This window comes from Ochotona princeps, chromosome 13, assembly GCF_030435755.1.
Source record: "Ochotona princeps isolate mOchPri1 chromosome 13, mOchPri1.hap1, whole genome shotgun sequence".
NCBI lineage: Eukaryota > Metazoa > Chordata > Mammalia > Lagomorpha > Ochotonidae > Ochotona > Ochotona princeps.
The window spans coordinates 43,318,508-43,343,219 of record NC_080844.1 but is presented as its reverse complement, the minus strand read 5'-3'; the positions used below and the strand labels follow the sequence as shown (position 1 = coordinate 43,343,219).

General features: G+C 47.0%; 1 protein-coding gene across 7 annotated transcripts in view; it reads left to right on the top strand.

Moving 5' to 3' along the window:
- Positions 1-16,502, top strand: part of ARHGAP19 (Rho GTPase activating protein 19) — a 70,224-nt gene extending 53,722 nt beyond the window's left edge. For 2 of the 7 annotated variants that reach the window (XM_058671194.1, XM_058671190.1), the window contains exons 8-11: positions 1,356-1,547; positions 6,160-6,258; positions 10,086-10,193; positions 16,103-16,502. In XM_058671194.1, the coding sequence (XP_058527177.1) occupies positions 1,356-1,547; positions 6,160-6,258; positions 10,086-10,193; positions 16,103-16,222 (519 nt within the window). In that variant the 3' untranslated portion in view covers positions 16,223-16,502. Of the gene's footprint in view, positions 1-1,355; positions 1,548-6,159; positions 6,259-10,085; positions 10,194-10,675; positions 10,850-16,102 lie in introns of all 7 variants that reach the window. The other 5 variants (XR_009246466.1, XM_012925434.3, XM_058671191.1 and 2 more) reach the window with 5 other exon arrangements.
- The last annotated feature ends 8,210 nt before the right edge of the window (positions 16,503-24,712 follow it).

The window sequence follows — 24,712 nt, the reverse complement described above, 5'->3', positions numbered from 1 at the left end:
CTGCTGCCTTCCCGGGCACATAGGCAGGGAACTGGATCACAAGCGGAGCAGCTGGACTCTAGCCGGCACCCAGGGGATGCTAGTGCCACAGGCAGTGGCTTTATGTGCTTTGTCACAGTGCTGGCCCCATCCAGATGACAGCTTTACTTCTGTGTTTTCTTCTGTCACCCAGGGATGATAACACTTTCCCTGCCTTCTTTGTGGAATAGCGTTGAGAACTACATTAAGATCAAAAGAGGCTTTGAGGGGCTGGTGTTGTAACCTAATGGATAAATCAACTGCCTATGCCACTGGCATCCCCTATGGGCCCCTGCTTCTTTACTCATGTTCCTGTGCTTCCCTTCCAGTCCAGCTTTCTGCTGGTGGCCAGAGAAAGGCAGTATAGGATGGCCCAAGTGTAGGCAGTGTAGGATGGGTCCCTGTGTGAAGCTCCTGACTCCTGGGTTCAGCTTAACTCATCTCTGGCCATTATGACTTTATGGGAAAAGAACCAGCGAGTGGAAGATCTCTTTCTCTCTCCTGTCTCTGGTACTCTGACTTTCAAATAAATAAATAAATTTTAAAAAAAGAAAAAAGAGAGAGATGCTTTGAAAACAATACTGGACCAAGAGTTATACGAATAATAAGTCTGAGTAGTAACATTCTCAATGTAATTGGGTTCTCTGTACAATTGTGGGAGTGAGCTATTAATATATCATGTATTAATAAATTACTTTCTCTTTAGAGATATGTTTTATTTGTTTGAAAGATGAGCTTACAGAGAGAGAGAGAATCTTCCACCCAGTGGTTCACTTTCAAGTCTGCTGGAAAAGGCTTCGCTTTAACTGAGACCAGGAGTGTCTTCCCAGTGGAGCAGGCTGCCGGGCCACAGCATTGTCTCCTCAATAAATTCTTTACACTGATCATAATGTTGAGATTTTTTTCCTTGGGGCTGGTGTTATGGCATAGTGGGTGGGGCCATTGCCTGCAACAATGGTATCCCATATGGATGCCCATTCGTCATGTCCTGGCTGTTACACTTGCAATCTACCTCCATGCTGGTATCCTAGGAAAAGCATAGAAGATGGCCCATATGCCTGGGTGCCTGCTACCCATGTGGAAGGCTTGAAAGAAGCTCCTTTTTTCCTAGCTGCAGCTGGCCATTGTGGCCATTTGAGGGGGTGAACCAGCAGATGGAAGAACTCTCTCCATAACTCTAACTTTCAAATAAATAAATAAATGTTATTTTTTTTCTTATTCTTGGATGTAGAGGTGTATCATGTCCCTACTCCCCTCTTCTGTCCCAGGATTTTATGGGGACCAAAAACAAAGCTGATAGGGGATGTTAATTCACTGTTCCTTCAAATGTTCTGTAGGATGACCTTGATCTGACACCGTCACGTCATAGTAAATCCTTCCAGCTAGCAAAGTCTCAGAAACGGAACCGAGTCGATTCTTGCTCCCATCAGGAGGAGACCCAGCAGCGGACGGAAGAGGCCCTGAGAGAGCTGTTCCAGCATGTCCACAACATGCCTGAGTCCGCCAAGAAGCAGCAGCTTATTAGACAGGTGCTGAGGGGCTTCAGCAGTGTGATCCTGAGCGCGGATTCCCTCGGGCGTGCTGTTAACAATCTCATGGAACTTTGGGCTTTTATTGGGCCAAGCCTTGGCTCAGCTGAGAGAACAAGCTTGCCCTTAAAATCTCAGTGGTTATCCCTGCACTCCTACAGCTGTTTCCCTAGATGAAGGGCTGGAGGCTCCTGGGTTTCTATGTCTAATGGGGCCGCCTGCATGTGCTGAGTGTGTACAGTTCGGAGCCTGTGCTAGTTGTGCTGAGATGGAATCAGCAGTCACAGCGTACTTACAGGTTGATGTGTTCTCCTAGCAAATACCTTTCTGAACTTCAGCTTTCTACTTGGTAGCATGGCAGTGGTAACAAACAGGCTGGTCTATGCAGAGTGGCTGGCCTAGCAGGAGGTAAGTGGTGCCCTTGTTGGCGGAGGTCTATGCAGTCAGAAAACAGTGAAAATTAGCGATCTCCGGAATCTAGGATTTGGGCATTTGAGTGATGAGGTTTGCTTATGGGAGCTCTGGGAACAGAGTGAGCGCTCTGATTTGCAGTTGAAACTCTAGTGTGGTTTGAGTACATCTTGATGACTGGGGGAAGTTTCTTTCTCAGGAATTTGATTTTGTTTCAGTTCCTCTGGAAGTTACCCCAGCTTAAAGTCTGTCTTGTTTGGCTTCTTGCTGAACTGAGACTTTCTTGAAGAGAGGAGTCTTATTTTTATTTACTTATTTTGTGCCTAATCTCAGACACAGGGTCAGGCATCAGCAAGTACTTAGAAGAGGGGAAGTGAGCTGTTGTAACACATGATGAAACCCCTGAGAAGATGTTTCTTGTTACTCTCTGAGGTTATTCTGAGGTCTGGTAAATGGTGGCGTCCCTAGGATCTGATAGGGTGTTGTCTGAGTATTGCAGACGTCAAGTGGCCGAGTGATTTTATTCTTGACAGAATCTAAGGACTTCTCTCAACAAGAATATAGAGGGTTAAAGAGAATGCAAAGAAACAGCATCAGCTTTGTTCTTTTTAGAAAATTAGGAGATTACTGAGAAGGATAAGAAGAAAACATGTCATTCATCTCACTGGTTTTACCTTTTGGGTATCACTTGATCCTGTGGGTGTATGTTTACCTAGTTAAGGTTATGCCACTTCCTTTCATTCTTAGGATTTATTTATTTACTTCAAAAGCAGTTACAGAGAGTGGGGAGAGACATACAGAAAGATTTCAGTCTGCTGGTTCCCTTCTCAAATGGCAGTGAAAGCCAAGGCTGTGCCAAGCGAAAGCCAGGAAGCTAGAGCTCCAGCCGGATCTCCCATGTGGTGTGAGGGTCCAAGCACTTGGGTCACCCTCTGCTGCTTTCCCAGGCACATCGGCAGGGAGCTGGATCACAAGTGGAACAACCATGAAACAGGCCATAAAGCAGCGCCCATGTGGGGTGCTGGCCCTGCAAAGGACAGCTTAACACCCAGCATGTGTGTGCCACAGCACAGGCCTCCAGACTAACCTTTTTAAACTTTCCCTTTTTTCTCATAACATTGTAACGTAAACATTTTCTCATATATGGTTGCAAATTCCTTGCATACCTTTTAGGTACTATCCTGTCTTTATACAAACTGTAATTTTACGAATTCCTATTTTTCATCTGTGATTATAATATAATACGTGCTCACCATAGAAACATTGCCACTTCCAAAGGAATGTAAAGGAGAAAATGCAAATCACTTACAATGGCCCAGAAATAGTCCTACTTAACACCTTAAAGATATTTCATGCTTTTTTCTCTTATTTAAGATTGTAAGGTCATTATGTATAATATACACTGAATTTTATATCCTACCATTTCATTTAAGCTTGTATCATAAATTTTTTCTGTCATGGCAAGATTGTGAATATTTTTTAATATTTATATAATATTCCATTCTGTATAACCCAACATATATACAATTCGCCTACCAGTGCTGTTTAGTTTATCAGTATCTGTTGTTTAAGTATTTTCGTTATTAGAATATTCCCCAAAAGTGGCATGACCAAAGGGTAAGCATTTTTTTTTTGGTTTGGTTAATATCACTATTAGATCCCTCTCAATATATCCCTCCTTCTCACTTTCTTTTCCCTAAAATATTGCCAGTTTGTTTGAATCAACTTTTCATTTAAAAAAAATTTTAGTGAGAAGTTGCAAAGATACTACAGTTTTTCACATTTTTTAAAAAGAGATTTATTTATTTTTATTGCAAAGGAAGATTTACAGAGAGAAAGATCTTCCATCCACTGGTTCACTTCCTGAATAGCCACAATCGCTGGAGCCGAGCTGATCCAAAGCCAAGAGCCAGGAAGGAGCCTGGTGCAGGGTCCCAAAACTTTGGGCTGTCCTCTACTGCTTTCCCAAACCACAAACAGGGAGCTGGATGGGAAATGGAGCAGCTGGGACACAAACTGGCACCCATATGGCATGCTAGCACTTTCAGGCAGAGGATTAGCTAATTGAGCCATCATAACATGCCTCTCCTCCCCATTTTAACATTATCATAGCTATTAGAGGCCTGCTGATTCAACAGGTCAATCTTCTGCTTGCTAGTGCCAGCATTTCATATGGGCACTGGTCTTTGCGTTCTGACTGCCCCACTCCTAATCCAGCTCCCTGCTTGTACCTTGCAAGGCAGTGGAGGATGGCCAAAGCCGTTGCAACTCTGTATCCATGTGGGAGATCCAGAAGAAGCTCCTGGATTCTGGCTTTGGATTGGCTCAGCTCTGCTGTTTTGGTTATTTGGGAAGTGAACCAGTGGGTGTAGATCTATCTCTCTTCTTTGTAAATCCAACTTTCAAATAAAAATAATTTTTTTTAAAAACTAATCTATTTTTATTTCTGATAATGTTTGCTTAGTTGATCAGTGTGGGAAGGATTCAGGGTTAGGGAAAAGTGGGTGTAATCATTGTTTCCAAATTTTATATTCTTCGTATTGCTGGAGGAAGTGGGGAGATAAGGAGAGAAGCCATACCCAGCCTCCCAACACCCCAGTATCCAGGGATGGGGCATGGCCACTTGATGTCAACCCAGGGTCCTGATGTTGAATGCATGCCAAGAATTCTGCCCAGGTGGTTTTCATAGTTCTGATTATCTCAACAATCCAAGGATGAGGAAACCCTTCCAATGTCCGTTGGCTGACCCGGGCGACCGTAGAGTCTCCTTCACCCAGATTTTTGCTGTCATCATTTGGCTGGGGTGGTTGTCAAATGTGTTCTGTTCTTCCTCAGGTTTGGTACCAGATGTCCTCTGTAGCTCCCAGTGGGCTGTCATATCCTCCCTGTGCAGCAGGGCCTGTTGTCCACTGCTCTGTCTTTTCCACTGAGGAGGACCAATTCTTGCAGGCAGGCCCAAAGACGCAGGCCATGTGATCCGGGCCCCCACTGGACCCCTCCACCAACCCCCGCCCCTGGGGCTTATGACCTGGCACCCAATGTGCAGGTGTGCCTAAGAGCCCTCTACTTCTCTTTGTAAATCCACCTTTCAAATAAAAATAATCTTAATAATTAATAAATCATCTTATTTATTATTAATAATAAGCTTATTAATAAATTATCTTAATCTTTAAATCACCATTTAAAATTAAAAACATAAAGTAATAATTTTAAAAACCCTGAAAAATTAGCATTGATACATTATTACTAACATTAGAGACTTCATTTCCATTTTACTGGCTTTCCCTTTTTCTGCTCCAGGATCCAAAGCAGGATACTGTGTTATATTTGGACGTACTCTCTGGCTGTCCCTTTTTGTCTCTCTTCCTCACACCCCCTTTTTTCGTTTTATTATAGAAGAAATCAGATGGTTTGTCCCAGTCTGGATTCCATGAATGGCTTCCCTGAGTTGTGGTTTAGCTTGTCTAGTCTTCTGCATCTGCCACAGCTGGTAGGCAGATGTGCTTGTAGGGGCTCGATGTGCTTCCCGTTAGCTTCTTGTTTGGTGGTTTGTGATTTTGAAAGGCTCTGATTATTCATTTCTAGATAGCTCCTGAGAACCTTTAGCAGTGAGCGCTCCCCCAACCCGGGCAGTCCCTGACCCTTGGGACTGTAGCTGCTGTGTGTCGCCTGTCCTGGTGTGTCCAGGAGGGGTAGTTACCACGAAGGCCCAGAGAATTTCTTGATATCTATACATCAGTTAGGTACTGTTATCTTTAACTTGGGAGATGGATGTCTGATCCAGGTGTTGACTGGGACTGTGCGCTTCCTTGGAACTCCCCTTTTCCTGCTTTCAGCGGCTTCAGAGAGCTAATGTAGATAGCTTTGGCAGGTCTGTGTCCCAGTGTATTTCCTTTCACAGTAAGGGAGAGAGGGAAGGAGAGAGCTTTCATGTGCTAGGTCATTCCTGAAATGCTGGGCCAGAGCAGGAGCCGGGATTTTCATCTGGTCTCCCACGTGGTGACAGGGACTGCAGGATTTGAGCTGTCCTCACAGACACCCAGGCAGGAGGTTGGATTGCAGGCGGAGGAAGGACTCCCCTGTGTGCTCTGATAGAAGCTGCCAGCTAATGGGTTCCTGCCCTGTGCCGCAGGGCCACGCCACACTGCTGGGAGAATATTAATAACATGCTCTGTGTGTGTTGTTTCTTGTTTTGTTTTAGTTTAATAAGCAGTCTTTGAGCCAAACACCAGGACGAGAACCTTCTAGCTCTCGAGTGCAGAAGCGGACTCGTTCACGCTCCTTCAGTGGGCTCATTAAGGTGAGTATGCTGTGCTTTTTTTTTTTTTGTAATTATGTTTGTAAGAAAATGGAGTAGTCTGGCTTTTCTTTTTTCTTTGAAAAAATTTTTAATTTGTATTTTTCTTGATACTATTCCATAGGCTCAGAGATTTCCAGTCTGGCTTTTCTTACGCAGATCAGATTTCAATTTGGGGGCATCCTATAAAGGGCTAATTTGTCAGGGTATAAAGGTTGAATTTATAAAGCGTTTATATTTTCAAAGTGTTTGCTGTATTTAAAATCAGATAAGAGCCATTATGGAATAAAAGAAAGACAAGTGTTTCCTCCTCTCCCACAGGTGAGGAGAGTCTTCAGGCCTGAATGTTTTGTGTTGCATGCACACTTCTTCTGTTCAGTTTATTTGTCTTTCAGAAAGATTTATTTAGTTAAAGGTAGCTAGAGAGAAAAACAAGAGAGAAGGCGAGAGAGATAAAGATTGAGATATGTTTATCTGCTGGTTCATTCCCCACATAGCTACAATGGCTGGGGCTGGGCCAAGCGGAACCCAGGAGCCAGGAGCTCCCTCTGGGCCACCTGTGTGGGCAGCAGGGACCCAAGCACTCAGGGTTTGATGCTGCCTTCCCCAGTGCATTACAGGGAACTGGGTCAGAAGTGAGGCAGCTGGGATTTGACCTGGTACTCAAGTGGGATGTCAGTGTTGCTGGTGGTGGCTTACTGCATTGTGTCACAGTGCTGGCCCATGCTACATATTTTTTATGTGGTTTGCTAAATCAGTTGAGAATTGAGAAAGTTGAGAAGAGCAGGGAAATTCTTTTTTTTTTTTTAATTCTTAAAAAATGGATTTTTCCTAGGTTTTGGTACTGCAAATGCTTGTGAAGTTAATATTTTTATTGCTATATTTTCCATGAGCCAAATTAATGAAAAATATTGTCTTTAAGACAAACGCAGAATATATTTCTGTGTGATGTTCTGCCATCATTGTTTACATGTTAATGTGCAAGTTTTCTGATGGTCTTGAATTGTAGTTATTGAATATGACCATTAGATGGCAGTAGACAACTTGGTTTTGGGATTCACATTTCCATGCGTAAAGGTGAGGTGAGATTCTGGTTAACTTGGAGAGAAACTAGCGCTAGTCTGTTCCACTGCTTTTCTTTTTGAACTTGTTTTAATATTATTATGCTATGTAAATCCAGCAACATTTATGAGCCCTTTGATTCAAATTTAAAATCTTTGACCTAAAAGATTTAATAGCTTGTGACTTTTTTCTCTTTAAAGTACATCTATTAGCAGTTGCAAATTCATCTATTTTTGTTTCTAGGTATAATTTATAGAATTAGAGAGCTCACTTCTCGATTGTGAATCCCCTGGGTCAGTGGCTTCTGGGACATGAGGCTTGCTGTCGAAAGAGTGGAAAGATAAACCTTGGAATGGGTGGAAATATTTGCAAATCCTATATCTGTTTAAGAGTTAATATCCAGAATGAATAATTGCTGTAACTTAGGAAGAGCAGAAACAAACCCATTAAACAATGGGCAAAGGACTTAAACAGCTGTCCCCCCACCAAAAAATATATTTATATGGTCAAGAAGCACATGAAAAGATGCTCAACGTCACTGATTATTATGGAAATACAAATCATAACTATAATGAGGTATTTACTTCATGCCCTCTAGGATTGCTAATATTAACAAGTATTGACAAGGATGCAGAGAAAGTGGGACCTGTGTGCACCCTTGGTAGGGATGTACCGTGACGTGGCCTCTGAAGAGCAGCAGCTTCTGACCCAGTAGTGAGTGCCCTTCTGGGTGTCTAACTGAAAGAACTGAACACAGGGCCCCGGTCGTTGTCTGTGCATCTGTGTTCACAGTGGCATTAGTTACGGCAGCCGGCAAGTGAGGCTGCCCAGCTGTCTGTTGATGGAAGAACCTAGCAAAATGTGTTCTGCAGGCAGACGAGTGCCTCTCCCCTAAAAATGAAGGGGATGCCGAGTTCTGCTGTGACAGTCACCCCAAGGACATTATGTCATGTGGAAAGAGTCAGTCCCAGGAAGACCAGTGCTATGTGGTTCTGCCTCTGTGAGCTCTCTAGAGTGGCCAGACTCCCAGAGGCAGAAGGTAGCCTGCTGGGGCGAGAGACGAGGACCCCAGCATGGTTACACTCTAACAGGGGTGGGAGGATGGACAGTTCTGCAGTTTGGTGCTGGTAATGGATGTGCATGACTCGGTGTACCTAATGGCGCTCAGGTAGAGACGCTGACGGCCTCTCCCCTTCAGCTGGAGCTCAATGAAGGAGCCACAGTGCAGGAGCTTGCCCTCCCTGAGGTGATGGGGCTGCAGTTACCCCAGGGGATCCCTCAGCAGGGGACTCCAGGTGAATTGTGTGGCTGAACAGTTGGAATCTGTCTACTTCTTTATTAAGAGAATTAAGAATTGTGGAAGTTATAAAAGAGCTTATAATTCTTTAGGACAGAACATTTTATTTATTTTGAAAAATTTATTATTTGAAAGGCAGAGTCAGAGAGATTAATCTTCCACCTGCTGGCTTGCTTCCCAAATAGCTACAGCAGTTGGGGTTGAGTCAAGCTGAAGGCAGAAATGTAGAACTCTGTCCAGATATCTTACGAGGGTGGCAGAGGTCCAAACACTTGGACCATCTTCTGCTTTCCCGGGCACATTTGCAGGAAGTTGGATCAGAAGTGGATCAGCTGGGACTCAAATTGGCTTTCATGTGGAATGCTGACATTGCAGGCAGCAGCTTAATCCACTACACCACAGTGTTGGCCCCATGTTTTGATCTTTTTTTTTAAAAAAAGATTTATTTTTATTTTTATTGGAAAGGTGAATATACAGAGAGGAGGAGAGACAGAGAGGAACATCTTCCGTCTGATGGTTCACTCCCCAAGTGACCACAATGGCTGGAGCTGAGGCAATCCAAAGCCAGGAGCCAGGAGCTCTTCTGGGTCTCCCACGTGGGTACAAGGTCCCAAGGCTTTGGGCCATCCTCGACTGCTTTCCCAAGCCACAAGCAGGGAGCTGGATGGGAAGCAGGGCCACCAGGATAAGAACTGGCGATCATGTGGGATCCCAGCACATGCAAGGCGAGGACCTTAAACACTGTGCTAGCACGCTGGGCCCTGTTTTGATCTTTTTTAGCTATACTTTTTTCCTCTTCAGGTAAATACACCAGAATGTTCAATACTGCTGCTGCTATTTCTAAAGTGGAGTTAATGTTCTAGTTTTGATTGTTTTGCAATTAAAATTTATTCCGTAAGGGCGGAAAAGAGAACATTTCTCCAAAGGTGGCAAAATTGTCATTGACAGCACAGTACATCCAGCTTCTAACCTATGTCAAGAGGACGACTTTCAGTCTTCCTCCCAATGCCTACGTAGTCTTGGGAGGGCTTGTACTGCCCCTTGTGGCTATATGAGGAACTCCTAGAGAATTTCTCTGCATGTTCTAGTGTTGTGAGGGGAAATGACAAGCGCAGTCCCACCCAGGGTCTTTCGGTAGGAAGGGAGGGGTATCCCATTGGCTGGAGCCCTCATACCCCTGAGGGAAGGGTGCTCTAGTATAGGTCTGGTGTTTCTCTGATGGCCTCCAAGATGCACTGGAATTGGCCTATTTTCGCTGGTTTAAATCACTCTCAGCTTCTAACAGTATAGTCCTTTTAAATGGGGAGAAACAGCGGTCACTTAAAGCAAACTTTCTTGGCGACATTGTCCCTTGGATAAGGTAGCAGAGTTGGTATGAATGTAAAGTTTTTAGTCATTTTGAAGGCCAGTATAGCTATGATACAGGTACAGTGAATGTCTGTAACTCAAATATTTTCTGTTCCTAAATCAGCGGAAGGTCCTTGGAAATCAGATGTCAGAACATAAGGACAAATATGCTACTCCAGAGGCCGTAACCATGAGCGAGTTGAAGAGAGCCAGTAAGGAGAACATGAACACAGTAAGATGCCACTCCTTGAATTTTGAGTGTGTGCACACTTGCAGGAAGGAAAAATTGCATGCTGTTGTGTGTTTCTTTGGGCTGCTTGGTCCTTTCATTTATGCTATCCTTTCTGTAGGTTTTCCTTGATTCGTTCAACAAGAACATTTTGAACTTGGGAAGGTTATAGCTAAGTCATGGGCACAGATGACAAGTGTAATACAATAGCTCCATGAACAGGGAGTGAAGGGAGTAGCCACGTTTACCGGGAGATGCCACAGGACAAGTGACACTTGAGCCAGGCCTCCTTGGCTGTCTGTGTCCTGTGAGGTAGTTCTGCAAGGTGTCTCAGACATACTGCTCACTAAGCCACAACCAGTATAGAATTGAGGCATTCCGCCAGCCATGGTTAAACTGCATAGAAAATGGAACAGAGTTAGGAGAGTCTGTGTGTGGGAATGACGTGAACACCTATAAAGCCCTGTACAATTTTCTCGTTGCAGTTCCTTTCTGGCTCTCCAACTGTCACAATGACACCAATGAGATTGAAATGGTCTGAGGGGAAGAAAGACGGGAAAAAAGGTACTAACGGTGCTCTCTGCTCTCACAGAATGTAGCGCCGTTGTGCTTCCAGTCAATCGGCAGCATCTTCTTGAGTTCCTGGGAGTGATGTAGAAGTGTTTGAGTTCACTCACCTCGTGGGCAGCTTCTCAGTATCGTCCCCAGTGCTGAGGTGGAACTGTGAACCGACCCCTGGGTGCTCCTAACTGCTTGACCAGATGACAGAAGACAGTAGAAGACAGCTTTATCTAGTTAATGAACTCATTAGTTAACTAGAGGCAGTGGTGGGGGTCTTCTTCTCCACTGACCCCCCTCTAGCCATCAGCAGCGACAGGTCTCGCGTGTGGGTGGGTGGCAGGGACCCAAGCACCCGAGCTGTCACTGCTGTCCCCCAGGGTCTGTGTTAGGAACCAGGAGCTGGAGCCAGGGATTGAGCCGAGGTGTGTCACTTGGGATGCAGTGTCTTAGCCAGCACCCTCACTGCTTGCCAGATGCCTGCCCCTCAGCTGGCTTAAGAGTGGCAGTAAGCTGGTTAACAAAGGTCAACTAATCTATGCTACTAAGCACAGCAGTGCTGGGATTTGCTTGTGCAACAACAGTTCTGTGCTGTCTTAGCTTTAGTCAGAGACACTTTCCTGATGTCAGGGGACCCTGGGAATCAGATTCTGGTATTTGTTTTTGAGGCTCGTTAGTCCATAGATGATTATACTGAAGCTTCTGGTGGTCCCAGGCTGTTTTGGTCACAGTCTACCGTGTTTTCCTCTGGAAAAGCTAAGGGACTCCATGCAAAGACCTCGAGATTGTGTTAGTCCTGAATTGTCATTCCTCTGGCTCAGAAATAAACACTCATGCTCTTTGAACATAAGTTTTCTCCTCTGAAAATGAGGATAATATAGATTAAATATCTCTAATCTGGAAATCCCAAATTGGAAGCTTTTTGAACACTGATGTGGAATTTGGAACATTTCAGATCTGTGGGTTAGGGATGCTTAACTGGCTAAGTCTATGCAAATATTCTAAAATCTAAAATACTCCAGACTCTGAAACACTCCTGCTTCCCAGCATTTTGGATCAGGAATATTCAACCTGTCATACCTACTTCACAGATTTATTATGAGGCTTAATTGCAGTAATGTTTTAGAAGCACATTGTAATTGCTAAAACATTTAACAAATTGTAATAGTTGCTAAGAAGACCAGACGAGCCTTAGCCTTGTCCAAGACTTATCTGGCAGTTGAAGTGATCTCTGATTTGACATGTTAATTTCACCACTGGGATGTGAGCCATAGAATGACTAAGATGTTAGCCATAGAAACAGAACAAATGCAGTCCAGATCAGTCTTTTTTTTTTTTAAGATAGATTTATTTATTTATTTATTTTTTTAAAGATTTATTCATTTTATTACAGCCAGATATACACAGAGGAGGGGAGACAGAGAGGAAGATCTTCCGTCCGATGATTCACTCCCCAAGTGAGCCGCAACGGGCCGATGTGCGCCAATCCGAAGCCGATGCGCGCCGATCCGAAGCCGGGAACCTGGAACCTCTTCCAGGTCTCCCACACGGGTGCAGTGTCCCATTGCATTGGGCCGTCCTCAACTGCTTTCCCAGGCCACAAGCAGGGAGCTGGATGGGAAATGGAGCTGCCGGGATTAGAACCGGCACCCATATGGGTTCCCGGGGCATTCAAGGCGAGAACTTTAGCTGCTAGGCCACGCCGCTGGGCCCGATTTATTTATTTTTATTACAAAGTCAAATATACAGAGAGGAGGAGAGATAGGAAGATCTTCCGTCCGATGATTCACTCCCCAAGTGGCTGCAATAGCCAGTGCTACGCCAATCTGAAGCTGGGAACCAGGAACCTCCTCCGGGTCTCCCACACGGGTGCAGTGTACCAAAGCTTTGGTCTGTCCTCAACTGCTTTCCCCGGCCACAAGCAGGGAGCTGGATGGGAAGTGGAGCTGCCGGGATTAGAACTGGTGCCCATATGGGATCCCGGAGCATTCAAGGTGAGGACTTTAGCCACTAGGCCATGCTGCCAGGCCCCAGATCAGTCTTTATTCTCTTCTAGAATATTGCATTTCTTCTTCTTTTTTTTTAATCTATTTTATTGTATTGCTGTTGACAGTCTTTACATAGTTAATTACGGTTAAAGAACAAAAAAAAAAAGGTTCAGGGGGTATAGGGAAGTGGGTAATACTATTATGTCCATATTGTTTCCATCATGTATCTGAGGTAAAGGGGGATATTGAGGGAGAAGCTCCACCCGTTTTCCCACCCACCCCAAGTCCCGGATGTGGGGCATGCGCTGAGATATTTGCTCAAGTGGTTTTAATAGTTCTCCAGTTATGAATCACTGCCAGTTTTGCTCGATGAGGTCGTCCACTGATTGACACAGTCCATGATAGGGTCTCCATTTGCCCAGTATTTCGCTGCCAACATATAGCTGAGATGAATGATTGATCTGCTCTGTCTTCTGTCTTTTCTTGATTAGAGTTCTGAGTCCAGCAGTTCGATTGGGGAGATCTCCAAAGAAACTTTGAGGTATTCCCAGACTAGTTTCTTGTATGTTCTAGCAAGCACAGGGCCCGGCACAGTCCATCACCCCGATCAGCTGGTGGTTTCAATTGCTGGGTTGGTTCTGTTTTCGGTCCCGAGTTGCACTGGAACCAATGGGTGTTGCAGTCCAGTCTGGTTCGGCCCTTACATCAACCAGTGGGAGCTGCAGCCTAGTCGGGGCGACCCAAAATAACCCCCACCAGGCCCGCCCCCTACCCTGGTTTGCCAGTATGTGTAGCAGAAGACCAGTCTGTCCCCCATCCCATTTGGCTCTGGTACTTGTCACTGGGTATTAAAGCTTAGTTCTATCTAACCAACTCAACCATCCAGCCCTCACAGATGTTGTTGAGTGCCTCTCTATCTAGCCATCCCAGCCCCCGTCCTAGTTTTCATGCCCTCCCATGGGAATAGTGACCCAAGAAGGGGGAACCCATTTTTTCCCTCCCAGGTCTCTCTGTCCCGGTATATGCACTCTTTAGGTGGTTCTGTGATTTGACTTGACAGAATTAGTCCCCAGTGCCAGCTTCTGCCAGCTGATGCTGCGGCTATGCCCAAACATCCCTCACCCACTCTAATTTATGCTTGCACCCGCAGGAATAATCAGCCCAGCCTGGCTTTTCCCTGATCTAGTCCACATGCAGCACACAGGTGTTGTAGCCTCGCTTAGTCTGGTCTGTCTATCGCAGCTCACGCTCTCCAGTGGGAGTAGCTGTCCAGTGAGGGGACCAGCCCCTTAATCCCCCTTCCAGTTCTGCCCCTAGAATATTGCATTTCACTTAGCCTCGAGTGAGTTATCTGAACTCTTTTCTTTTTTTTCTCCTTATATTTGACTTCTAGGCTGAGTTGTCTAATTGAGGCAATACCAGTATTTGAGTTAATTGTGTCTGAATTAAATATCTATTTATATCTGAATGAGCTAAGATCAACTGTGAGTTATTTTATTTTTGAAGGACACTTTTTTAAAAAAGGATTTATTTTTATTGGAAAGGCGGATTTACAGAGGAAAGGAGAGACAAAGATCTTCTATCTGTTGGTTCACTCCTCAAATGGCTGTAACAGCTGGAACTGAGCTGATCCAAAGCAGCCTGGAGCTTCTTCCAGGTCTCCCACGTGGTACAGGAGCCCAAGTACTTGGGCCATCCTCCACAGCTTTCCCAGGCCACAGACAGGGAACTTAATGGGAGGTGGAGCATGAACCAGCCCCCATATGGAATACTGGAGTTTGCAAGGGAAGAATCAGCCAATTGAGGCATTGTGCTGGGTCCAAAGGACACTGCTGCTTCTTTTTAAAATTTGTTTATTTATTTGAAAGGCAGAGTTAGAGAGAGAGAGAGATCAGGAGAGAAAGAGATCTTTCATCTGCTGGTTTACTTCTCAAATGGCTGTAGTAGTCAGACTGTGCTGGTCTAAAGCCCAGAGTGAGGTGCTTCTTCCCAGTCCCCAGTGTGTGGCGGGGGCCCAAGGACCTGGGCTATCTTCTGCCACTTTCTCAGATATATCATTAGGGAGATGGTATCAGAAATGGAGTAGCAGAGACTTGAACCGGCACCCATACAGGCTACTGACATTGCAGGTGGTGGCTTTACCTCCTGGGCCACAGCACTGGCTCCTGAAAGGTACTTTGCATCAATATACTTTCTGTTGCTCTTATTTTTTAAGATAAGATAATTAGTAAGTAGCAAGGTTTTCTATGTTAACAAATATTGAAAGAAATGAATTTAAACACTAACCTAGTATATTATTTCTGTAAGTTTTAGGCATTCTTCTTTTTAAGATAACACTTTTAAAAATTTATTTATTTATTTGGAAAGCAGAGTAACCAGAAGAAGGAAGAGAGAGATGCTGATTCACTCCCTAGATGGCTGCTACAGTCAGGGCTGGGCTAGAACAAAGCTAGGGACCTGGAACTCCATCCTGTCTCCCCTGTGTGTATGGACCCAAAGACTGGGCCCCTCTGCTGCTTTTTCAGGTGCATTAGTAGGGAACTGAACAGGAGGTGGAACAGCCAGGCAGTGTGTTAACTTGCTGCACCACATTACTAGTGCCCAAGTAATGTTAAAATATTAAAAAATATTTATCTTTTATTTATTTGAGAAGCAGAGTTAGAGAGGGGGTGTGGGGAGAGGTCTTCCATCTGCTTGTTCACTCCTAGTCTCAATAACTGGGGCTGGGTCAGGCTGGGTCATGCTGGAACCAGGAGCTTCTTCCTGTCTCCCATCTGAACCCCGCGTGTTTGGGCCATCCTCCACTGCTTTCCCCTTCAGGCATATTCACAGGGACCTAGATCAGAAGTGGAGCAGGGGTTGGCACGGTGTTGTAGCAAACTAATCCCGCACCTTGTGGCACTGGCATCCCACATGGTTGCTAGTTTTTGTCCCAGCTGTTCCACTTCCAATCTTTCTCCCTGCTTATGGCCTGTGAAAACAGCAGAGGACAGCCTGAGGTCCTTGCAACCTTGGGTCCCTGCACCCACTTGGGAGACTCAGAAGAAGCTCCTACCTTGTGGCTTTGGATTGGCTCAGCTTCTGCTGTTGCAGTCATTTGGGGAATGAACCAGCAGATGGACAGTCTGTCTCTGTTTTTCCCTCTGTCTCTCTTTCTGTCTATAAGTCTGAAATTCAAATAAAAATAAATAAAATAGTAAAAAAAAAAATAAGTGTAGCAGCTGGGTCTCTAACTGATGCCTGCATGAGATGCCAGCACTGAAAATGGTGGTCTACTTTGCTGAGCTACAGCACCATCCTCAATAAATGTATCTTTAAAAATATGTGTGTAGACATGTCTAATACTGTATTTCTCCTTCAACCTAGGATTCCTCTGAAGAATCCAGAATTCTCCTGTCATCCACACAGAATTTGCTGTCTAGCAGGTCAAGTGTTACTACCACTCACAGTGGAACTTGGACTGGCAGCTTGCTTGCTGCATTTTGACTTGTAGACGTCAACTAATACCATGACTGATACCTCTAACCCCACTCACTGGATGATGTGCAAATTGTGCCTTCTGAGAGAGTCTAGGCTGTCTCTCTCTCTGACGTTCCGGAAGCAGCTCAGCCCCAGCCTATGCAGCACGGTCAGTCAGCAGGCCCTGGCAGGCCCCACTGTTCCTTCACTGTGTAGAGACAGATTCTAGTTTTTGAAAACAGAAAATCTGTGCTCAACGGCCAGTAACCTTTAAAAAAGCAATATCAATTCTACTGGACTGATTTTATTTTCAATTGATGTTTTGGACTCTATTTTGATAGTGTTGGGGCTGTTCATTTTTTTTTTGTGTGTGTGTGTTTATAAGCCATGTTTTGGGTTGCTGGTCTCAATAGGCTCCAAGCTAGCTGTCTTTGGCCTTTCTCACTTGGGGGTGGGGGAAGCTCTTTGTTTCCTGAGACTGCATTCCTTCTTATTCTATTTATGTCTAAAGAACTAACAGCTTTTTGGGGGGAATTTTAAATTATTTCTTAGGTCTGATATTGTAGCATATTTGACCTATGATATTGAAGAATTCAGAACGATATACCATTTTTAACAAATTTCAGTAATTAAACTGTTTTCCTTCCTTGCCTCTCTTCCTCCCTCCCTTTCTTCTTTGCTGAGTGACAAAGGCATCATTGTGTGGTTGATGAGCCATCACTCACTCTCCTCTCGCTTACAACATCTCTGGTACCAGTGGGGTACTTCTGTGCCCAATCACTGTGGCTCGATGGAAATTTGCTTAATGATATTTGCTGAAATCATTGCATGTGGCAGGGAGCTCTGGAGTGGGCGCAGGGCGGGCTGGCTCCCAGGGCAGGGCGGGCTGGCCTGGTGCCCCAGACCGACCTGCTGGGTGGGGCTTGTCGCATTTGTCCAAGCATCTGGAATGCTGGTTCCATTCCATACTGTCCTGGCAGCAGGGTGGGGTCAGAGGGAGGGAAGTGGGCAGCTGTCTTTGCAGGGCTGCTGGAATGAGGGGGCAGGGTGTGCTCAGTGCTCAGGGACAATTGTGTGCCGCCCTTCTTGTAGTCACAGTGGGCGTGGCTGGGTGCTGGAGATGGGACCGGAGCTCTTGGCTTTTGGACTAGGTGTGTTCATGTCAGAGGTGAGCAGTGAGATGACTTTGGTCCGCTTTGACATAGTCCCTGCTCGGAGACAGTACTCGGCAGGTGAGAGTGTCCGGGTTTGTGCTTGGCTTTGTTAAGCTGTGTAACCACTGCCACCCCTGTGTGTTGGAGCTGAGGCAGGTCGCCATAGAGAAACAGTTGCCCAGTAAAATGTGGCTCACTGGCCTGACTTTGAACTGTTGGAATTGCTGAGACGCAAGATGACACCGGGTGCAGGGTTGGCTTTGCATCTGCTCTCCTGCCCTCCCTCTCCTGCCCTCCCTCTGCTGCCCTCCCTCTCCTGCCCTCCCTCTCCTGCCCTCTCTCTGGCTCTTCGGCTGCTGGAACAGCTAGAGGGAACAGTGTAGTGTGTGGGCTTGCAGTTTGACAGATCAGGAGCAGCGTTGCTTGGAAGCCCCTCTCGCTAGAGCAGTCTCATGTCATTCTTAAAAATACTCCCTGGCAAATTCACATGTGTAGGTTTCTGTTTGACTCTTTTCCTTATGAAGAAAAACAAAATGCCAAATCCTTGCACCAGAAACCAGTGATTCAAACAGAAGCCCAGCAGTGTTCTCCCCTCACCTGGTACTGCCTTTGTTGGTGTGAGCAGTGTGCTCTGTGAGCACCTCGAGCTGAAGGTGGAGGGAACAGAGCCAGGCCTTGGTGCCTGCTTGTCACTGCTCAGTTTTGTGGGCTGTGTGCAGGGGGAGGCTGGGACTCAGTAAGGAGGCTGGTATGCAGGGGAGAAGGTGCGAGAGAGCAGTTCATTGCCTGAAGGTGCTCTCAGCCAGCCAGTCCCGCTGGTGGTTTATGTATGTTTTTGGATTTGTGTTTCGTTTATTTATTGAATATGCTTTTCCTTGCTTGAAGGGACTTATAGGTCATTTTTCATGTAAAAACTGTGATTCAGTTGGGATTCAAGTTTCTGCAGTAAGCAACCTGGCCCTCTGCCTTTGATATGTAACTGTTCTAATCCTGTGGAATCTTCTGTAAAACCCAGACAGACCTTGATCCTTGCCACAGAAGGTTGCTGTCTCCTGGTGACTTGATGAACAGGTATTATTTTTGAGCCAATATTTAACTAATGTTTGAAATCTATAAGGTATTTTAAATAGCCTCCTCCCATGGCTTTTTAAGATGCCCTTGTTTTCTGGGGTCATTGTGGTGGGTCCTGATGTAGTGTGAGGGACATGTGTGGGAATGTAGACTGCCTCCTGGTCAGGGCTGTGCAGGTGAGCACCCAAGGACACAGTCATGAGCTGGAATGTGTGTCTAGCCTGTTATAGTGTAGGCTTTTGCTCTGGGATCCCTGGGTGTCCTTGGAATCCCCTTGGAGCAGCTACAGAAGGCTCCAGAGGTACCATGTGCACCACAGTGACAGACATAGTAAAGGGGCAGTGTACAGTCCAGAGGGGCCAGGGGGGTCAGGAGTGATGAGGGAGCACACCTAGGAGGCAGAGTGACGCAGGCTGGTGACCGTGGGGCTTGCTGGCTGCTTCCAAATGGCTGCTTGTCACCCTGTGGGGAGGCTAGCAGCCTGGGAGTGTGAGCAGAGTCACGCTCCCCAGGGATAGGCACACTCCACTCAGCTCCCCTCCCCAGAGCCTGGGCTGGCACACGGTCAGAGACTGCCTTCCTGGAGGACCTGTGGCTGTCAGAACTACACACTACTCTGAGAGGCCATGTGACTGTGCGGACTGGGCAGCCAGCTGTGGACATGGATGTGGCCATCGTTGGACTCACCTGACCTTGCTTTGTTTCAGCCTCCTGTGGCTGCCTGAAGCTGGGGCTCCCATTCAGAGCACCTTTCCCCAGGAGGCAGCCTTATTGCCACTCTCCTCTATTCTATAGTCTTAATATTGGAGCCAAATCTAAGCTGGGATAAGTCTGGCTGGAGAGCCCTACAATTTGGGGAAGATTGGAGCTCCAAAGGTACACAGCCTTTCCAAAGACCTGATGTTGACAGAAACTCCCTCTAGGGGGTTGCCTGGCCAAGGTCTTCACACCATTGTGGTTGGTGGGACTCTACTGGGATAGGTGGAGTGACCAGGTTACCATGGAAAAAAGTGTGCCACAGCCTGAGCTGAGAAGCCTTCTTGAGCAATCCCCAGCCATGTTGTCCCCCAGGACAACACTCTGTCCTTACATGGGTCCCATGGCACTGTCCCAAAGCCTGCCCAGCAAGACATCTGAGGCTTCAGAGAGGAAGCTTTCACAGTTTTGGTGTTTCATTTTATTGGACTACACACACACACGTAACTGTAAATAAGCAATATGTATTGTCTTTTATATTCATGGAATATTCTGAAATTAAACGTCCTTGTTTCATATCCTTCAGCTTTCGTCTCTTAGTGTCCAATTTTTAAAAGAGATTTATTTTTATTGCAAAGTCAGATATATATAGAGAGGAGGAGAGACAGAGAGGAAGATCTTCCATCTGATGATTTACTCCCCGAGTGACCACAATGGTCGGAGCTGCACCAATCCAAAGCCAGGAGTCTGGAGCTCTTCTGGGTCTTCCATGCAGATGCAGGGTCCCAAGGCTTTGGGCTGTCCTTGACTGCTTTTCAAAGCCACAGAGGGAGCTGGATGGGAAGTGGGGCTGCTGGGATTAGAATGGATGGCCATATGGGATCCCAGCAAGTTCAAGGCGAGGGCTTTAGCCGCTAAGCCACTATACCTGCCCCTTAGTGTCCATTTTTAAGAGAGGGGACAGGGTGGCCTCTTGTTCTAGGGACTGGAGAGGCCCCAGGAGTGGCCCTTCTTGGGCTTGCTGCCTGGCTGAGGGGATGGATATAGTCGGAGCTCTGCCCAGGGTGCTGTGTAGTCTGTTGGTTACAGGAACAGCAAGAGTTGCGTGACATTTTCATTTAGGGTAGAGAGAGGGTTCCAATGTGGTTCCTGCTGCTGTGTCCTCCCTGGACAGTGCTGGGGCTTTTGCACACTGCAGTTTCTTCTTGCTGTTCTGGAGGCTTCCAGGAGCCGGGGCTGGCAGACATGCCTGGTTCGTAGCCTGCTGTCTTCTCCCAGTCACCGAACATGGTGGAAGAGACAGGGAATCCCCCTGGGTCCTTTATAAGGCTTCCGTCTCATTCCCCAAGACTCCTCTCTCATGGCCTGATCACCTTGCCAAGGCTCCGCCTCCTGACACTCTCCTTATGGGTTACCATCTGCAGGAGTTTGGGTTTAGCACAGCTCAGCTGATTATGTGACACAGCAGCCACTTATGTGATACTCAGGATGTCCCTGATGATCTTTGTTTCTTCCTTTGTCTAAGCCCTGCCCTGCTGTTGATGGACTTAACAAACATAAGGGCCTAGCACAGAGGTTTTTCTTTTTTTTTCTAATTTATTCATTAATTACATTGTATTATGTGACACAGTTTCATAGGTATTGGGATTCTCCCCACCCCTCCCCAAACCCTCCCCCCAGAGGTTTTTCTTTTTTTATTTAACGTTTATTTGAAAGATTGACAGAGAAGGAGAGACAGAGGGAGAGAGAGGGAGAGAGGTTTCCCACTTGCTGTTCCACTCCCCAAATGGCCGCAACAGCCAGGGGTGGCCAGGTCGAAGTCGTGAGCCAGGACTTCATCCTTGTGGGTGGCAGGGCTCAGGTACGTGAGCCGTCACTCACTGCCTGCCAGGCGTATTAGGAAGCCAGGGCAGAAGCAAAGCAGCCAGCATTGGCTCTGACATATGGGGATGCTGGTGTCACGAGCAGTAGTTTAATTTGTACCACTGCGCCAGCCCCAATGTTTATTTTTGGATTTTCATCTGCTTGGAAGCTAAGCAACAGAGGCAGACAGACCTTTTGTCTGTTGGGTCACTCCCCAGGTGCCCACAATAGCTGGGGCGGGGGCAGACTGCAGCCAGGTACCTGAACTCCAGCCGGGTCTCCCACATGGGTGGCAGGGACCTAAGGGGTTGAACCGCTGTCTGCTGCTTCCCTGGCACAGTTGAACAGAAGGCACCAGGACTTGAACAAGGCACTCTGACGTGGGGTGTGGGTACTGCGAGCCATGGGCTTGTCTACCACACCGAGGGTCCCATCCTTTGGGGCAGTCTTCTGACCCTGGAATTCCACACACAATGTTGTGTATGTTTCATCTTTCTAAGATAAAGATTTTGTAGTTTCTACAGAACCTCAGTGGAGTCCCTGACCACTGAGACACTGAGAATTGCTAGCAGTACCCAGGCTGACAGATGGTAAGTATTCATAAAATGTTAATTCTCTCCCTTTGCCGAGGACAAATTTTATAATCAGCAGGTTATTGATGCTGACATGGTTATTTTGATAACAAAGGGGTTACTAACAGCCTGAATAGAATAAAACCTCCGTGGTTGCCTGGACTCCATCACTGGCCCACATGCTGCTCTAGCCGTGCTGGCTGCTTGGGTGCAGCTCAGCCCGTCTGTCCTGTGGTCTCCGGTCCCCAAGGACCAATTTGTATGATTTACCATAAAGCCAGGAGCCTGGATCTGTTCCTCGAATGGGAAGCATGTAGAGACTCTTAAAGTCCAGAAACGAGGTTATATGCCGAAGAGAAGACAGGTTGGAGGGGCAAGAAGGGTCCCAAAGGGTGCAGGGCGGGAGTGGCGAAGAAGCAGGCCTGTGTGAAACATGGATGGGGAGGCAGGAAAACAGCAAAGACTCTCCCTTTCCTGGCATACTTCCTTCACTCTTGTCCTTGTGTGGGCCTGACCCAAATTCTATTCCTGCCTACGTTCCTCAGTTACAGGGAAGCAGGCATGGAGCGGTGAGGCAGTGGTGCCTAGGCCAGGGGTTGAGGTGTGTGGGTCTGTGCCAGTGAGGCAGCAGTGCCCGGGCCAGGGGCTGAGGTGTGTGGGACTGTGTGCCAGTGAGGCAGCGGTGCCCAGGCCAGGGGCTGAGGTGTGTGGGACTGTGTACCAGTGAGGCAGCAGTGCCCGGGCCAGGGGTTGAGGTGGCAGAGGACAGCATGCTAGTGGAGAGCCTTCCTTCAGACCTAGCCTCTCGATTTTCCTGTGAAAAGCCAAACAACAGGGATGGCCAAGTCTCGTTGGCCGTTAAGGGTCTTATCATCAGGGTCTCCTTCCTTGGTTAGGGGGCCAGGTGGGGCCGCAGCCTTCTCCGGCCCAATCCCAACATTTCCCCTGAAGAACTGTTGGCTTATTCAGTGCTGGAGGAGATGCTTAGCACAGTGAGGATGCATTCACATCCCATATCGTGGTACCCGAGTTCAAGTCCTGGCTTTGCTCCCAATTCAGCTAATACACACCCTAGGAGGGGATGTCCCAAGTACTTGGGTCCCTGCTCCTCACAGGGGAGACCTGTGTGCTTGACCTGTGCAGTCAGGAGCTGAGGGGTGGGTGCCAGCTCAGTGCCGAGGGAAAAGCTGCTCTGCGTGCGGCCCCAGGGCACCTGGTGGGAGGCAGGCCCTGCCTTGCCCACCCTGAGCTGATGTCTAGCTGAGGGGTACCTGCAACAGCGCCCAGGGACTCCAGTCCTTCCCTGTTAGGAAGGCTGATTACCAAGTCAGGGCACCTGCAGTGCAAGGGCGAGGGGGTGGGGGAAGGAAACCCAGACCCCGAGGCCATGTCCTGCTCCCGAGCTGTTTTCCTTCTCGTGTTGGTCTCTGAGGAATAAAGCCACTGTGCCGTGAGCATCTGACCTACCATCTGCACTTTATCACAGTAATCCTGTGATGTAGGGGTCATTAATCTGTGTTAACATGCATTGCCATTGATTCGAAATGCAGACAAAGACTTCATTCCCCAAATGGCTGCAGTTGTTTAGGCTTCAGCCAGGAGCCTAGAGCTCCATCTGGGTGTCCTGCATGGCTGGCAGGAACCCTGATACCTAAACTATCCTTTGCTGCCTCTGAGGGTGCATGTTAGCAGGGAGCTGGATTGGAAGTGGAGCAGCTGGGACAGGAACCAGCACTCATAGGACATGTCAGCGCTTGCAGGTGGAGGATTAGCCTGTTGAACCCCAGTGCTGGCCCTGGCACCATTTTTTTTTCTTTAAGAAAATATATTTTTATTGGAAAGGCAGATTTACAGAGAGAAGGAGAGACAAGTCTTCCATCTTCTGGTCCACTCCCCAAATGACCAAGATGGCTGCAACTGACATGATCTGAAGCCAGAAGCCAGAAGCTTCTTCTGGGTCTCCTAGGCAGGTGCAGAGTACCAAGCACTTGAGCCATCCTCCACTGCTTTCCCAGGTATGTTAGCAAGGAGCTGGATTGGAGTGCAGGAGCTGACTTGAACCAGGGCTTATCTAGGATGACGGTGCCTCAGGAAGAGGCTTAACCTGATATACTCCTGCACTGGCTCTAGTATAAACTACAGTTAAGGAGTTGATTTACGTTTTGTTTTTCCCAGCAACCCGCATCCTAGCGCCACGTCCAACCAGCGTGCTTGTAGTCACATTTCCTGCAGCTAGGTGGCGCAAGTGACCTTCCCCGCGGCTGAGTGCAGACATCTCCACAAACCTACGTGTGGTTTTTGTTTAAATTTTGGCCAGAGGTGAGCTTGAAAGATTCCTGACCATTAGAAACCTGCTCCAGAAGTAAACACGCAGCGGCAGTGCCCGTGACTCCAGGGCTAACGACGTTACTAGGAGTTCTCCAAGTTAGCATTCATGTGGAACAAGGATGTTGTTTATAAGATAAGTAGTGAAGAATGTGTGCTCGTTTAAAGTTTACAAGTATGTGTAAGATGTGTATGTGAGATGTGTTTATTTGGGAGGCAGAGTGATAGGAGGGTGAGGGAGCAGGTGTACACTTCCATCCACTGATTCATATTCTAAATACTGCAACTGCCAGGGCTGGGCCAGGTAGGAGGCAGGAGCCAGGACTCCATCCGGGTCTCCCACGCAGCAGCAGGGAACCAAGCACTTGAACTTCACCTGCTGTCTCCCGGCCAGCTGACTGGCACTGGATGAGCTAGACTTGGGCCAGCACTCTGGTACAGAATTTTTTTAAAAAAAGATTTATTTTATTTTTATTTGAAAGATCCAGAGAGAGAAGGGACAGAGAAGAATTTTCCATCACTGGTTTACTCCCCAAATAACTGCAATGGCCAGAGCTGAACTGATCTGAAGCCAGGAGCCAGAAGCTTCTTCTGGGTCTCCCACACACGTGGGTGTAGGGTTCCAAGAATCTGAGAGTCATGCTCTACTGCTTTTCCAGACATATTAGCTGGGAGTTGGATTGGAAGTGGAGTGGTCAGGACATGAACTGGTGCCCATATTCCGGGATGCTGGTAGTGCAAGCTCTGGCCCCCATGCAGTGGTTTAACTTGCTGTTCCACAGTCCCCACCACCTACAAATACATTATTTAGAAAGTTCAACAGCAATTCTTTAGAA